The sequence below is a fragment of the Rhinichthys klamathensis genome, unplaced genomic scaffold, assembly GCF_029890125.1.
Source record: "Rhinichthys klamathensis goyatoka isolate OS25496 unplaced genomic scaffold, OSU_Roscu_1.1 h1tg000391l_1, whole genome shotgun sequence".
Taxonomy (NCBI): domain Eukaryota; kingdom Metazoa; phylum Chordata; class Actinopteri; order Cypriniformes; family Leuciscidae; genus Rhinichthys; species Rhinichthys klamathensis.
The window spans coordinates 2755562-2772296 of record NW_026606894.1 but is presented as its reverse complement, the minus strand read 5'-3'; the positions used below and the strand labels follow the sequence as shown (position 1 = coordinate 2772296).

At 39.3% G+C, this 16735-nt stretch overlaps 1 protein-coding gene across 2 annotated transcripts in view; it reads left to right on the top strand.

Annotated features, from left to right (window-relative positions):
• Positions 1–3035: 3035 nt before the first annotated feature.
• The window catches only part of LOC130069957 (segment polarity protein dishevelled homolog DVL-3), a 46454-nt gene continuing 32754 nt past the window's right edge, over positions 3036–16735 (top strand). Inside the window, exon 1 of one of the 2 annotated variants that reach the window (XM_056234168.1) lies at positions 3036–3581. In XM_056234168.1, coding sequence (XP_056090143.1) covers positions 3421–3581 — 161 coding nt within the window. In that variant the 5' untranslated portion in view covers positions 3036–3420. The remainder of the gene's footprint in view (positions 3582–16735) is intronic. The other variant, XM_056234167.1, reaches the window with a different exon arrangement.

Genomic DNA, 16735 nt, shown 5'->3' with positions numbered 1-16735 from the left:
AGTTACAGGCTGATCATCTGTGGCCTTAATGACAAGCACCGTGGAAAGACAGGTTCAGTTTTACAGGTATTAAAAGACATCAGAGAGCACTTTGTTTGTCGTGTCTAAGGATCCTACCTTGGATTACACCTTCTTGCAGAAAAGGTTATATGACAGACACTCATCAGCAAGTGAAATAGTTTCTCTAACTTATAGAATCATAGCTTTTGTTGATTGGAGGCTTAAACTGCACAGCCAATAATAAAAGTCTTTGTTTTCCACCCTCATCTAATAGTCTACCTTACTGAAGAAATGTGTTACTGATCCTGATATGCTGTTTCAGCCATGTGACACCTTCAGGCGAAATTCATCATGGTTTTTGTAGTTACAATAACGTTATTAACTCTGAAATTTCGATGGAATTATAGTAGATGCTGAATCTTTTGGGCAATGAACCTACTTCATTTTTATTACAACTGTGATTAGGGATGTAACGATTCACTCGCAACCGGTTGAAAATCGATAAAAATGTGTGACGATTCAAGTCGGTTGAAATGTTAAACGAATCGCGATACACGTTTTAAATAGCAGGGCGCGTTTACTGTATAGCCTACTGTGAAGTTGTGATTGTGAACCTCGCTTTACAGGCACAATAGCAGCGAGCACACACTGGCGTGAAGCTAGCGAGTGTTTTCACTTCATTCATGAAACTTGATCTTGTGTGAGCCAAGCTCAACTTCCATAGGAATGAACTGAAAACGCTCGGTTTGCTTTGCTCGCGCCGCGCCAGTGTGTGCCATAGACTGGTGTGCACGCGCCGTCAAACAGTAGACATGGCGACGGCAAGCGTAGATGCTGACGTTGACTCATTCAAATCGGAGGTGTGGCGGCATTTTGACTTTCCGTTGACTAATAATAATCACCACCGTGAGAAGCACCAGTCACCTCCGTTTTCATGTAAAAGTCATTAATACGACAATTGCGAGAGCCACGGAGATCACAAGGTGAATCGGTGTTTCTGTGACAACCAGGTGTTGTATTTATTTTACTATCTCTTTCTCTAAATGTGTTTTTTTAACTCTTACTAGTGTAATGATACAAATTATAACAAAATTAGAATCTTGCCTTTATTACAATGTAAAACCCCTGTCAATCTGGTACTAATTTTAGACAGTCTTTTACATAGTGTGCGAAGGTAACGTTACCAGTGTCCAGCCTCTTGACCAAACAGACAGAAAGACTGAGTTGAAACAACCTTGAAGGGAATTTTTTTAATGTAGTTTTATTTGACAAATATATTTTAAATTAAAAAGAAATGGGCAGCATTTTGTCTGAGAAATAATAAAAGGGACACTTTTGTCTTAAATCTCATTTGTTAAAAAAATCGTGAGAAAATCGTATCGTGAAACAAGTATCGTGAATCGTATCGCATCGTGAGATGAGTGAATCGTTACATCCCTAACTGTGATACAACCTGGCAGTGGCGTAGGTTTGATTTTTAAATTGGTGGGGACGGGGACACTCAGACGTGGATATTTTAAGTTTTGATCGAAATTATTGCTAGGGATATATCAGTGTCACTGGATATTGGTAGGGACACGTCCCTAGCGTCCCTACTAAATTCTACGCCCCTGCAACCTGGTTACTATTACTTTCCCATTACAAATGCCATTTTGCTTTGGAAAAACCTTGATATTACCATGGTAATGAGCAGTTAATCATTGTTCCACGAGTTGATATGGAATTATATGGTTACTATGCTAAAAGTATGGTAAATTTGCCAGAGACATCGACTACAATAGCCAAAGCCAACATTATTCTTTGAGTATCGCCATTTTGTTTTAGAAAAACATTGATATTACCATGGTAATGAGCAGTAAATCATTGTTCCACGAGATGATATGGATACTATGCTAAAAGTATTGTACATTTGCCAGAGACATCGACTACAATAGTCAAACACAACATTATTCTTTGAGTATCAGAATATATTTACACACGTTTCAATCATGATGCAATAAAAACAATTGCTTACCTTTTGTCAGTGAGACGGATGGGCCTGTATTTTTGATCATCAAAACTGGGAGTAAGGGAGGACGGTTTTACTCTTAAACCTTTCTCGTCCTCTAGTCTTTGTCAATGTTTGCTCATCCCTCAATCTCTACAGGTTCTCTGTCTTCAACTGTCTATTTCAAGTGACTTCGCTAATGAGTGAACTGTATGCTCGCGCCAATTATGTAAATGGGCGGAGCTATTTGTCGTCAGAAGCGTTCGGATCTCGAGATCAAAGAACATGTTTAGTAAAGCCTACTGGAAAGAGATATTTTATTTAAATTATATGGTCACACGGAATGTTTTTTACTCAGGCCATAAAGAGTGACATTATTTTCATGTTATTACATCACCGCCCCTCTTAATCTAATACAATGTTTTTTTTAAACAGCATAAATTAACTGCAGGACAAATACTACTGTAATGAATACATACTTTACAGCGTAGGCTTAAATAGCCCTACTTAACAGTATTTCACAAACGGAGGGTGCTTAATTGTGATACAAATGTGATGTAATGAATCGTAATGATCCTGTCAAAAAAATCGTATCTGACATAGTTTTTTGACATATTTCATGTCACATAAATAAAACGTATGTCATGTCTGATATAGCTGGTATATGAATGTATTTTCTTGTGCGCCTCCAGAGGTAAACCGCTGTACATGAACCGCTTCATCCTCTAGAGGGCGATATCGGCGCACTAACAATAAATCAGTGGTCTGACCAGGTAAATTACAGCAACGACTCCAGAGTCCAGATGCAGATTTGCTGGATTACAAACTCACATCGACATTAAAAATATTTCACCAACCCTATTTAGTTTGCAGTCAAAAAAGGCAAGTTGTTCTATTGAGTGATTATATGCAGCAGCAGCAACAACTTAACGGCTCCTTGCGTAATATCAAGATGCGTCTTTCCCATAGCCGAAGTTCAAATACATTTATAAGCCAGCAGCCAAAGAACAGTAGCCTATAATATTTTATAACTCGTCCTGTAGAGGGAGCGCAGTGGTGAATCGATAGGAGGGGCTATCTCACATCGGCCGACAGACAGTTGTTTCCAAAGGACAGAGGAGAGAGGAAAAAGCAACAGTATCCATAGGGAGCCCATAGAAGACCGACGTGTAGTCGTACTATTCTTTCGCTTCACTTTAAAAGGATATACTGTCTATTATACATATTATACTATTAGATTGATTTGTGTGACAAACGACCGCAAGGATACTGCGCTGTCGGGTTTTATTGTCGCTGAGTGAAGAGAGCGCGCGGAGGTTGAGAGTGAGTAACGTATAACGCTTTATAACGCTCGAGCGTTCAGCGGTGGACGCGAGAGTCGCACGCCGCTGTGGGGCTGATGCGTGCGGCCTTTCCCTCAGCAGCGGCCCGCCATGGCGGAGACCAAGATCATCTATCACCTCGACGAGCAGGAGACTCCCTACCTCATCAAAATACCCATTCCTGCCGAGACCGTCACTCTCGCCGACTTCAAAAATGTCCTCAATAAACCCAACTACAAATTTTTCTTCAAATCCATGGACGATGATTTCGGGTAAGGCACAATACGCATGTTAAAAGACAATTACACCCTTTGTATCTTTATCATTTAGTGTTCCTGTCAGCTACCTTAGACAGACTACTTTTTAACGGGTTTATTTTGGTGTCGTTATTTTGTTATTTTCTCTGTCTATTTGCAAACCTCCCGTCGGTTTCTCTCACACAACCTCAGCTCAGATTGAATGTGTGTTCGTATTGTTTCCAGGTCATTGTAGACGGTATATGGACAAACAGGTAATAAACCGTAGTTTCCAGGACAAATGCGTCTATTGTGTTAGCGGTGGTCTTTACAGATCTGGGGTCAGTGTGAATGAGAGGAGGCTTTATTTGCTGGTCAAAGTCTGTGATGGTTTTAGATTATTTAAAGGAAGAGACCTGCTGTAGTTCAGTGACAGATCAGGTGTGTGAACCCATAAACCAGGCAGAGTGAGATAATGCTTAAAGATTATCCCATCATCACCCTCAAGCCATCAGGTGTGTAGCCTATATAACTTTCTTATTTCAGCCAAACTGAAATAAGATATATATAATATATTTATAATATATTTCAGAGTTATATAAAAAAATATCCTGGCTCATTCAAGTTTTATAATGGGAGTGAATGGTAACTGAGATTTTGAAGCCCATAAAAGCACATCCACCACCATAAAAGTAATCCATACGGCTCCAGGGGGTTAAAAAAGGCCTTGAAGCGAAGCGATGCGTTTTTAAAAGAAAGATATCCATATTTATAACTTTATAAACTATAATCACTGGCTTCCGGTAACGGCAGTATGCAAGTCTAGTTCCGGCGGAAGAGTGACCTCTGACCCGACGCATGACGTATGATGTAGGAGTAGCGAAAGCTTAGGTGAGAGTAGACGCCTCTCGCGGTTCAAACTAATAGAGCTGGGCAACAAACTCTTTTAATTTGTTTTACACTTCTAATTTGTGAATTACCAGTGTTTTGTTTTGCTCTATCCTCTGCGCTTCCGCGTTCACAGGTCGGGTCAGAGGTCACTCTTCGGCCGGAACTAGACTTGCGTATACGTCCGTTAACGGAAGCCAGTGATTATAGTTTATAAAGTTATAAATATGGATATTTTGCTTACAAAAATGCATCACTTCGCTTCAGAAGGCCTTTAGTAACCCCATGGAGTCTAATGGATTACTTTTATGATGGATGGATGAGCGTTTATGGGCTTCAAAAAATAAGGTACCATTCACTCCCATTATAACGCTTGGAAGGGACAGGATTTTTTAAATATAACTCTGATTGTGTTTGGCTGAAAGAAGAAAGTCATATAGGATGGCTTGAGGGTGAGTAAATTATGGGATCATTTTCATTTTTCAGTGAACTATCCCTTTAACAGTGTCCTTGTTTCATGTTGAAATAATGACTTTCAATAACAATAACAAGATGTAATTATACAGTATATGGTACTCATTGCTTGCTCAGTGCTGGTTCATGTAATAATTGCACTGTGACATGAACAATGTAATGTAAAGTGTGATTGCAGCATCTGTCACTTTAGTCAGTGAATCTGTCATCTGTCCAGGTATAAGAAAAAAAAACATTTCATAAGCTAGAAATTTGCACTCTTTGTGAGTGCAACTTTTATATAAAAAATGAGAAAGGCTTTGAAAAAAATCTTTATCCAGTATTCTGACTGACAAAGACATGGACTTTAAAGCTGCCGTCGGCAACATTTTTTTGATCATATTCCGTGAAATCGACACTATAATCCGACAGAACAACATAAATAAAGTGGTTTTAGAAAAAACCCGAGCTTCTAACTCCACCTGGAGCGTCCACAGCTCCCGGATCATCGGGTCCAATCAGCGCGGGGGGGTGTGAGATCTGACTGTCAATCACAGATCGGGCACACCCCTCGTGCACGTTACAATCACATGCATACGCCTGAAGTTCGCGCAGTAAGAGTGATGGCGGATGTATCTCGCTTTCAAAACACTAACAAATCAAGTAAGCTCATTTAGAGTATAAATGACGTTAGCAATTGCAATCTATCGGTAGATTAGCCAGGGCAGCATACCTCCAAATACTCCATGGTGTTGATGGATGCTTATGAGATGGGCGCGTTCACTGATAACCTGGTGCACACGCACTGACGAGCACGAACTCGGTGGGAGGGTATTCGCACAACCGGCACATCCGGGAACCTAACTGTCAATTTCGTCCCCGCCCCTTTTTGGGGGAAAAGAAACTAGACTTCCCATAGACTTCAATACAAAATAACGGCAAAAACCAACGTCCGTACACAGCCGACAGGAGTAAATAACTTAAGAAATCACTTATATAAAACATGTCAAGTAATTATGTCCACCCTGCCTGCCATAGAGCGTAAAAGATACATACACAAACTTAATTTGGTCAATTTAAAAACATGTCCGTTTATTCTCCCAGCGTCAAATTGGTGTAACAACCCCACACCCAGTGAGGTTATATATATTATAATGTATATTATAAGACAAAATATATACATTTAAAGACGTTTACTTTCAAAAACGAAGTAAAATCATTCACTGGCTTACCATATGGTGACTCGATGAAGTACGATACGAGTAAATGTCAGGGTAAGACCATAGTATAGACAGTAAAAGAAAGACACCTCTGGCCATTGGGTGGGGTTGTTAATTGACGCTGGGAGAATGAAGGGACATGTTTTTAAATTGACCAAATTAAGTTTGTGTATGTATCTTTTACGCTCTAAGGCAGACAGGGTGGACATATAATTACTTGACATGTTTAATCTTAATGATTTCTTAAGTTATTCACGCCTTTCGGCCGTGTACGGACGTTGGTTTGTGACGCTATTTTGTATTGAAGTCTATAGGAAGTCTAGTTTATTTCCCCCAAAAGTGGGCGTGAATCTGTTCAGAGACATTATATGACGTAGCGCCGGTTGTGCGTATCCATTGATAGTGGGGGAGGGTCCACTCAAAAGTCCACTCAATCTGCCAGACTTGCCTAGTGCAGCTTTAATTAGTCAAAGCTGTGAGAAACCTGACATTCACATTTTAAGTTAGAGCGATAAACATGAACTCTTGCTCATATAACTGACATCGTGTTTGAAATAATCTTCTCTCTCTCATCTTCAACTGCTGACACACTTTCTGATTTGCACATGATTTACAACAGACTTTTAATCAGCTCGACTTTAACCAATTCATTCCTGTGAATCTGGCCTAACTCAGGACCTGTTACCCATGAAGAGTCTCCACAGTCATGGAAATATTAGGGTTATTTTCAGTCATAAAAATGAACAAAATCCCAAAAAGTCACGGAAAAGTCTTGAACATTTCTATAATGACTATATGTAGCAAGTTAAATGCAGCTCAAAAAATAAAACCTAGAAATTGCTCTTGGTGAGTGCAATCTCTATAAAGTAAGTTTTAAAAATCCGGTAACACTTTACATAAGGCCTAATTTGTTTACATTAGTTAATGTACAGTATTACCTAACATGACCTAACAATGAGCAATACATTTATTACAGTATTTATTCATCTTTGTTAATGTTAGTTAATAAAAATACAATCATTTGTTGTTTGATCATGTTAGTTCACACAGTGCATGAACTAATGTTAACAAATACATTTGATTTTAATAATGTATTAGTAAATGTTGAAATTAGATTAATAAATGTTGTAAAAGTATTGTTCATGTTAACTAAAGTAGTTAACTAATGAAACCTTATTGTAAAATGTTACCAAAAATCCTTATACGCTAATAACTGATGACTGGAAAAGCCATGGAAATTCATTGGTCAAAAAGTGTGGGATCCTATCTGTCATTATTTACATGGTGTTGTTTCATCAATGCTGCTTTGTTAATAAAACAGCACAGGCTGCATGTGCGTTTAGACGGAGGATGACTGTTCTATCAACACCCCGCAGTCTTCCCAGTGTTATGAGAGGTAAAGTGCACTTTAGGTGCGCACCTCCCAACGCATGTGTGGCTGAGGTCTGGAATGCTGACTTGGAAACAAGGAACCACTTGGGAATCTCATGCTCACGGATCCTCTGAACAGATTTCCACAGTCACTGTTAAGCCACAAAGAACAGTGTCATGTTGCGAAATCAAGTCCATGCGATCTGCTTTTTGTTTGCTTTTCTTGGCATGCCAGACGCTTCTCCTGTAGATGCCAAGCTACACAAACCTCTTCGCGCGCACACAGACCCGTCCAACACCTGCGAAACAGGACCCTCCTAACACATTTTCTCTTTCCACGTTGCTTGTTTGTATCAATGTACTGCCCAAACCAGCTCATCAAGGTGAACAGCCAGCCATTGTTCCTCACCCTCTGGCATAATCACTTCCAGACTCGACACGGCCATGCCATGATGCAAAACAGGCCCGCTCGATTCATGCCCATGTGATTCCAAATCAAAACATTTTCTGAATTTATCTCGGTGACCGACAGGTAAACTTAATGAAAGAAGATAAGCGACGAGTTGTGGTTAAAGCGTGTACATTACATATGATTAGGGTTTACCCAACGGATTGGCAGGTACGACTGGTTTTATTTATTTATTTATAAAAATCAGCTTATGAATCCCTCAGTTCGTGTCTCATATGAACATGAGAAGACCATTTAAATCACAGGATTTGACACATTATGGTAATCCACAGATTGCAGGGCGTCATGATCTGATTACACTGCAGCTTAGCGTCTGTAAATATCGTAAAGCAGAAGTCATGATAAATGAGGCCAAACACACAAACATTGCTTATCTAAACGGTCCAAGTATCACTAACAGTAACAGCCTCACTTTTTTTTTTAGAAGAAATGCTAATAAATATCATCCAATACTGTACGTTTTTTAAATTCATTTAGATTGTATTAAATATCCTGAGCAATCAGACCTGTTAAGCCGGATCGTTGTTAAATATTATAACTTATGTGGTCAAGCGTAGGCTATTTTTAAACAATACAGAGATTGCTTAAATATGGGTATTTTTTATTTATTTACTTTTTTAAGTTGACTTTTTGTTAGTCCTACTATAGCATCAACGTTCCTTCATTTCAGTGGGCCAGATGACTATTGTCTGAAAATGATATCAGCTAATTGATTTTCATAGGTTGATTAGTTTTGTACCCTGAGAAAAAAAAACGTTTTGGTGCAAAAACAATTTTCACTTAGAAATTGCTAGTAAATTAATTGTCTTGTTGTATCTCACAATCACAAGCATGGTTACTTGTTGTGTGACGTCATAATAATTTGTCCTGTTGACAGGAAGACATTAATATTGAGTTTGGTATAATGATAATAAGGATTTTATGTCTTTATCAGTGAGTCTGATTTCAGTTTTCATGGTTTCTCTCGCACAATGAGAGGTGTAAATCATGATCATATGATGTCAGCAGTAAAACATCATCCTTTCAAGCTTTCTAACCCTCCACACAAACACACATAGGCATGCACACTCATTATTAAGATCATTATATATGATCTCTCTCTCTACACGCTGACTTTATCCAGTGGCAGGAATTTGGGGTTGTGATGTAACATGAGGTGATGATGAAGCTGACATCACTGCAGATGTGTCATCAGTTTCAGGGAAGCGATCAGACTCTACTGTATCAAGTACTTGTTCTAATAAAAAATAACAATGCGAAGAATTAATAAAATAAGACTGTGCTATTGGTGAGAAGAGAAATCTTGTCAGGTGTATTTGATTAAAAGAGACACTATGTTTTCATTCAGATAGACCTAGGAATAGACTGCAGGAATAGATTTAGTGGTGATTGTGTGTGTGTGTGTGTGTGTGTGTGTGTGTGTGTGTGTGTGTGTGTGTGTGTGTGTGTGTGTGTGTGTTTGTGTCGGCCTCTCTCTTGGGTCTCTCTCATAACAGCTGCAAGGCCATTAGCATCATGATCATCATTTTAGTACAAACACACATACACACTTTCACAGACAGATGGAGGATCATGCTACAGTAAAGCTGCTCACTGGTGAAACAGTAATAAATGGAGATTCAAAGGGTTTTAGTATGTGTTTCCCATAAGGAAAGCCTTTCATGTTTTCATTTTTATTTTAATCAATATATGAAATTTATTAGGTTTGCGTGTTTTCCAAAACAGTAGTAGGCTACTGTATATTCGCACATGCAGTTCTCGAGCTCGGTTGGGAAAAACATTTTATTTGCGATTTAATGATTTAATTGGTACTTAAAATTGTATATAATTATAATAAAGTCATATTTATATGATGTAATATGTAGACTGATTAAACCCACAAGCCTTCATTTCGTATGAAGTGCTTTAATTTGATTTATTTGGTCAGTGAAATTTAAACTGCACAATTATTGCGGTAATCTCAAATAATTTTGGTTAGATCACATAACCACATTCAGATTCTTAATCAATAGTTGCAAGAGACCAAGTGTAGGGGCCTTGTTCATTATCATGGAAGCAAAGACTGAGATGCTTTCTTGAGAGGGAAATGATCCGTAAATTGTAAAATTACAATGTTGATTGTGTTTTCACTGTCGGATTTCAATTCTCAGGTCATAATGCTGAATTTGATTCTGCTGATTCTCATAGCACAGCTGGAAAACTTGCGCACACACACACACACACACACACACAGTAGACTCGCTCTCAGTCTCATCATACTGCATCCGCTTATTAAGTGTTTGTTTTGGAGATTAGTAGTGGACAGATTGTGTGTGTGAGGAAGTGTGTGCAGGATCATGAACGTGGTTTGTAAGTTACACAGTATTTAACCACCTTTGATGCAGAAGCTGAGATTTCCAATTCATTTCCTGAATAAAAAGTGTGTGAGGGGTCAGAGAGCTTTTCATTTACAGGCCGACTTGTTCTCTCTGATGGAAGTGATGTTTCTTTAAAGAAGACTGACCTACTTTCCCTGCTTTATTTCCCTGTCTTGTCCTCTCCCTAGTGCACGTGTGAGTACAGTTCTTCAAGTGAGTTGGACAGTATTAGCATAATGTACGTGTGTGATTACCATGTTTTTAGCATTGTGTGTATTTTGGGTCTCTGTGGATTTCATTGCATCACTGGCTCATTGTCTGGCGGTTTCAGGATTTGGACGGACTGACTGCGGACTGAATGATGGATGAGCACTTTGGGAGTGCTTACATCCCTTTCTTTTCACTCTCATCTACTGCCCTTTTCTCTTATATTCTCTCTCTCTCTTTCCTCCTCCTCCACATCTTCTGCTGTGGGAGTCCAGGCTTGTTTTCTGGACAAAATCTAATCATCTCAGACTATGAAGAAGGAAGGCCTCTTTATTAGAGATTGGCTCTGCTTACAAATCAATGGGCCTGTCTACACACATGAGCCATCTGCACACACTGCCCCAATTCCACTGTGCTAGCCTGATGAAGGCTGTGTGTGTGTGTGTGTGTGTTTGTGTGTGCGCACAAGTATTGGTGTACTTTTATTGCTAAAGTAGATGGAAAAGAGATGGAGAAATATGTAAGACACAAATGGCGTTATGGTGCTTGTAATGAATGAAGGAGATCGTTGGCTGAACCAGCTGGAAACCCCCTCACAATTGATTTCCTGTCAGTCAAACCAGACTCGTCGTCAATCGAGACAGTTTGAATGTCATATGTTGGGAAGGAAGGGTAGATGAAGAGTTCACTGAATCTCTGAAGAACCTTGCAAAGGTGTGTGGACGTCCACCTGTCACTGAACATTCATTTAAAGTTTTGTTTTTTAGTTCACTAAAAAATGTGTTGTTCCAAAACAAAAAGGAGATATTTTGAAGGATGTTAATGCTGGGTTTTTTTCAAATGAAAGCACAACGACTCATTTGATGTTCATTTTCTTTAACTACTATGCACTAACATTTGAATGAATTTGATACAGTTTATGTATTGTGTTCATGTTTTATGTTGTACTTGTATTTTAAAAACAATTTTTTTTACATCGTAGTTAAAGACACCTAATATAAGTGGGACCATATATAAACTGACCATGGTCTGTAAAGTTTAAAATAGGTCAAAAGATGTATCTATAGGACTCGTGAATCCACTGTGCAAATTGTTGTGCGAATAGTGATTCAATTATATTTTTGTCCAGAAGTCAAAAAAAGAAGAAGAAATTCTTAGAATGAGAAATGAGAATGAAGCATCTTTTATTTGGGAAGTATTTGATCATTATATCTAAAAAAAAAAACATTTTTTGAACGTACTGTGATATATACCTTCCACGGTTAGTTGCAATGAAGAAGACGGATGAATGCAGGATCTAAACACAAGCAGTATTTATTTACACAGAACTCAGGAACGATATACATGTACATAACAACCTAACCACACACAACGTAGAACTGACAACAGAAAGACACACAGGGCTTAAATACACTGCAAACAGGAACTAATGACACTAATTAACTAGACACACCTGACCTCAAACTCTAATCAATATCTCTAGTGACAAACAGGCAGGGGAAACTGAGGATGACAGAACCAATTAACACACTGACAGCAAAACACAAGACTAGAAATACAGACATGAATGAAAACAAACATAAAACGCCACAATAGCATAACCATGGTCTAAATTTACTCATCCTATGATAAATGATTTTGGTCATATCGTCCTCCCCTGCTTCTGCCTTAGCCTTTTGATGACAGAATTTTAATTTTTGGTTTTTACTATTTATTCAAGTGAAAATATTACTCATATCTGAGCAGTATTTCCGTTCTTATCCAAGCTTAGGATTTCAGATGAAACTGCTTCAGGAGAAATGGGACCTCATGCTGCTAAAGGAATGAGGAGAGCGGAGAAGAAGAACAGAATGAGAAAAGGAGGAGGAGAGCTGCTCTCTGAGCCTCTTATGTCACCATCCCTGCTGAGTTTTTATTGCATAGCCCAAGTAGGATTAGAGTCTGTACTGTGGAACAATGTAAAATCCACTCACTAAAAGCAACAAAGTGCTCAGATTGGAATTCACTGAGAGCTGTCAATCATTGTGCTAATGCCAGAGTCTAGAGGCCTGTGGGATATAATCTGTTACTCACTCACGCAAACACACACAGGCAACTAGACCCTCTCATTGCCTGCCTTTCAGAAGCTACCTATCTAGACAACATTTTGGGCATCATCAACACAATCTAATAATCAAAGCCTGAGTTAAAGGAGAACTCCGGCGCAAAATGAACCTTTTGTCTAATAAAACATTGGTACCTAGTCAACCGTTCTCTGAGATTTGTTTTCATGATAATCGAATGTAAAGAGTTTTATCTCTAAAAACTGTTTAGCGTATAACGCTAGTAATGGGGGCATATAATAAGAAGAAATCGCTAGTTAATACCACTAACAAGGCTCAAAATAGCCCCACACGAACACAGTAACATAATGAGGGTCCCTACATGCAAAACGAAGCATTGAGAACTTTGTAAGTGTACAGACCGTTTAATAAGAAGATAAAGATGAAGACAGTCCACTTCGTGTATACAGACAGGAGCCATCTTTGGAAAACAGACTCGACTAATCAAACCACGAACGCCATTCATACAGTTCAGAAGTTCACTGAACTTCATACAGTTCAGCTCACTTAGCACGTCGTTCGTGGTTTGATTAGTCGAGACTGTTTTCCAAAGATGGCTCCTGTCTGTATACACGAAGTGGACTGTCTTTATCTTTATCTTCTTATTAAACGGTCTGTACACTTACAAAGTTCTCAATGCTTCGTTTTGCATGTAGGGACCCTCATTATGTTACTGTGTTCGTGTGGGGCTATTTTGAGCCTTGTTAGTGGTATAAACTAGCGATTTCTTTTTACTTATTAAATGCCCCCATTACTAGCGTTATACGCTAAACAGTTTTTAGAGATAAAACTCTTTACATTCGATTATCATGAAAACAAATCTCAGAGAACGGTTGACTAGGTACCAATGTTTTATTAGACCGAAGGTTCATTTTGCGCCGGAGTTCTCCTTTAACGATACATCATGCAGCATTCAGAATTTATGCCTTCTCTAGATATGTATTGCACAAGAAAAATCTGATACAAAAGCATAAGCACAAGCATATTGGCACACCGAATGAGATCTTGGGCCTGAGAGAATTCAGCAGATACAGTCACTGTTGAAGGGTTTCATTAGATCAGCTTCATCTGGCAGGAAGAGAGAAAGAGAGAGAGATGATGTATGACACAAATAAAGCCCTGAATGTGGATGTAAAAAAGATAAAACATCAGATTGTTTGCATAATGCGGGTTTGGATTCATTTGATACGAATTTAGCTTGATCTTCTGAGACTAGGGGAGGAAGCGGTAAAGCAATCCAATCAGATCAGATTGAAGCTTTCTGTTCTCAAATGCTGCCATTTTTTTGCGTGCAATATGCATCAGATGGTCTGTATGGATTGGAAATGCCATCAGATCAAATGAAACATGTCAGGGTAGACCACAGGAAAGCATTCACACATGTATTTTTTTGTCGGCCAGGAAAGCAATGGGCATGTCCTGTGTGCTTCTATAGCACAGACTCGGTTTTGTACCCACTGCTTTGGTGTTTGGCATGATATGCGTGTGATTAAAGATAGCCGCCTGGCTTTGATTTATATAACATGAATGCAATCATGATCACTCAATTGATTTTTATTATTAATAGATTACATGGTCTGTTTCAGCAAACCTCACATGCTTTACTAGCCAGCTGTCGTTCACCCTCTTCCTCTTTGACAAAGGTTTCCATGGTGACAGGAGTCAGTGGGGTCAGCACCTTTTTAAGGAGCAGCTGGGAAGGGGGAGGGACTAGGAGGTGCATGCCGTGAATTTTGTTTTATGGGAGACTAAATTAACCTGTGTGCGTGACTGCGTGTGAGGGGGCTTTTAGAAAATGGAGCTGCTTTACTTATTTAAGGGTGTTTGCTAAGTCGAGCCCCTCACTATTATTATGGCCTCTTTTGACATGAGCTAGTAACGTCCATTTAGCAACCAGAACCAGAAAACAATAGTAAATGCTCTAGCAACCAGCCAGAACACTATAGCAACTGCTTGCTTTAACAACCAATGAGAACACCTTAGCAACCACCTGGCGATGCCATAACAACACAACAGCGAATGCTTCGGCAACCGGCCAGAACACAATAGGGAAGGAATAATTGACGACTGGTCGTTGAATTATTAGAAAATAAATATTGCACACCCGAGGTGGTAATGCGGCCACTACGTGAAGTGGGTGTGCATGATTTTCCAATAATTCAACGGGCCGGAGTTAATTATTCCGCTTATCACGGTAACCACACCTCAAGACATTGTTCAGATGTTGTATTTTAAGACAATTGTCAGGTTTTTGTCCATAAAACGTATAAAACATGTGTGTAGGATTAATTTCTTGCGCATCTATAATCCGTTGCTAATTCCAAAACGTCTTTTTAGAGGTAGTAACGGAGGCTAGAGCCATTGACAGCAGACTAATGGAGTTACATTAGTACACTACATTTACATTTAATTATTTAGCAGATGCTTTTATCCAAAGCGACTTACAAATGAAGAGAGCAATAGAAGCAGTCGAATCAACAATAGGGCAACAATATGCAAATGTCGTGATCAGTGACAGCACACCGTAGCAAGGATGTTTTTATATAATAGATATAGAATAGTAAGTGTTGGTATTATTGAGTCAAATGTTGGCGAAAGAGATGCGTCTTTAGTAGATTTTTGAAGATGGTTAAAGAGTGAGAGAGAGAGGGAGAAAGAGAGAGGGAAAATCAGTTGTTGTAAACGGAATTTCAAGCTTGCTTGCTTGACATGTATTACGCATGTCATTTGAGCTTCTGCAAGAACCAATGAGGTTCATTCTCGTATTACGCATGTCATTTGAGCTTCTGCAAGAACCAATGAGGTTCATTCTCGTGTTACGCATCACATTTGAGCTTCTGCAAGAACCAATGAGGTTCATTCTCATGTTACGCAGCACATTTGAGCTTCTGCAAGAACCAATAAGGTTCATTCTCATGTTACGCAGCACATTTGAGCTTCTGCAAGAACCAATGAGGTTCATTCTCATGTTACGCATCACGTTTGAGCTTCTGCAAGAACCAATGAGGTTCATTCTCATGTTACGCATCACGTTTGAGCTTCTGCAAGAACCAATGAAGTTCATTCTCATGTTACGCATCACGTTTGAGCTTCTGCAAGAACCAATGAGGTTCATTCTCATGTTACGCAGCACATTTGAGCTTCTGCAAGAACCAATAAGGTTCATTCTCATGTTACGCAGCACATTTGAGCTTCTGCAAGAACCAATGAGGTTCATTCTCATGTTACGCATCACGTTTGAGCTTCTGCAAGAACCAATGAGGTTCATTCTCATGTTACGCATCACGTTTGAGCTTCTGCAAGAACCAATGAGGTTCATTCTCGTGTTACGCAGCACATTTGAGCTTCTGCAAGAACCAATGAGGTTCATTCTCATGTTACGCATCACATTTGAGCTTCTGCAAGAACCAATGAGGTTCATTCTCATGTTACGCAGCACATTTGAGCTTCTGCAAGAACCAATGAGGTTCATTCTCGTGTTACGCATCACATTTGAGCTTCTGCAAGAACCAATGAGGTTCATTCTCATGTTACGCATCACGTTTGAGCTTCTGCAAGAACCAATGAGGTTCATTCTCGTGTTACGCATCACATTTGAGCTTCTGCAAGAACCAATGAGGTTCATTCTCATGTTACGCAGCACATTTGAGCTTCTGCAAGAACCAATGAGGTTCATTCTCGTGTTACGCATCACATTTGAGCTTCTGCAAGAACCAATGAGGTTCATTCTCGTATTAGGCATCACATTTGAGCTTCTGCAAGAACCAATGAGGTTCATTCTCGTATTACGCATCACATTTGAGCTTCTGCAAGAACCAACGAGGTTCATTCTCGTGTTACGCAGCACGTTTGAGCTTCTGCAAGAACCAATGAGGTTCATTCTCGTGTTACGCATCACATTTGAGCTTCTGCAAGAACCAATGAGGTTCATTCTCGTGTTACGCATCACGTTTGAGCTTCTGCAAGAACCAATGAGGTTCATTCTCATGTTACGCATCACGTTTGAGCTTCTGCAAGAACCAATGAGGTTCATTCTCATGTTACGCATCACGTTTGAGCTTCTGCAAGAACCAATGAAGTTCATTCTCATGTTACGCATCACGTTTGAGCTTCTGCAAGAACC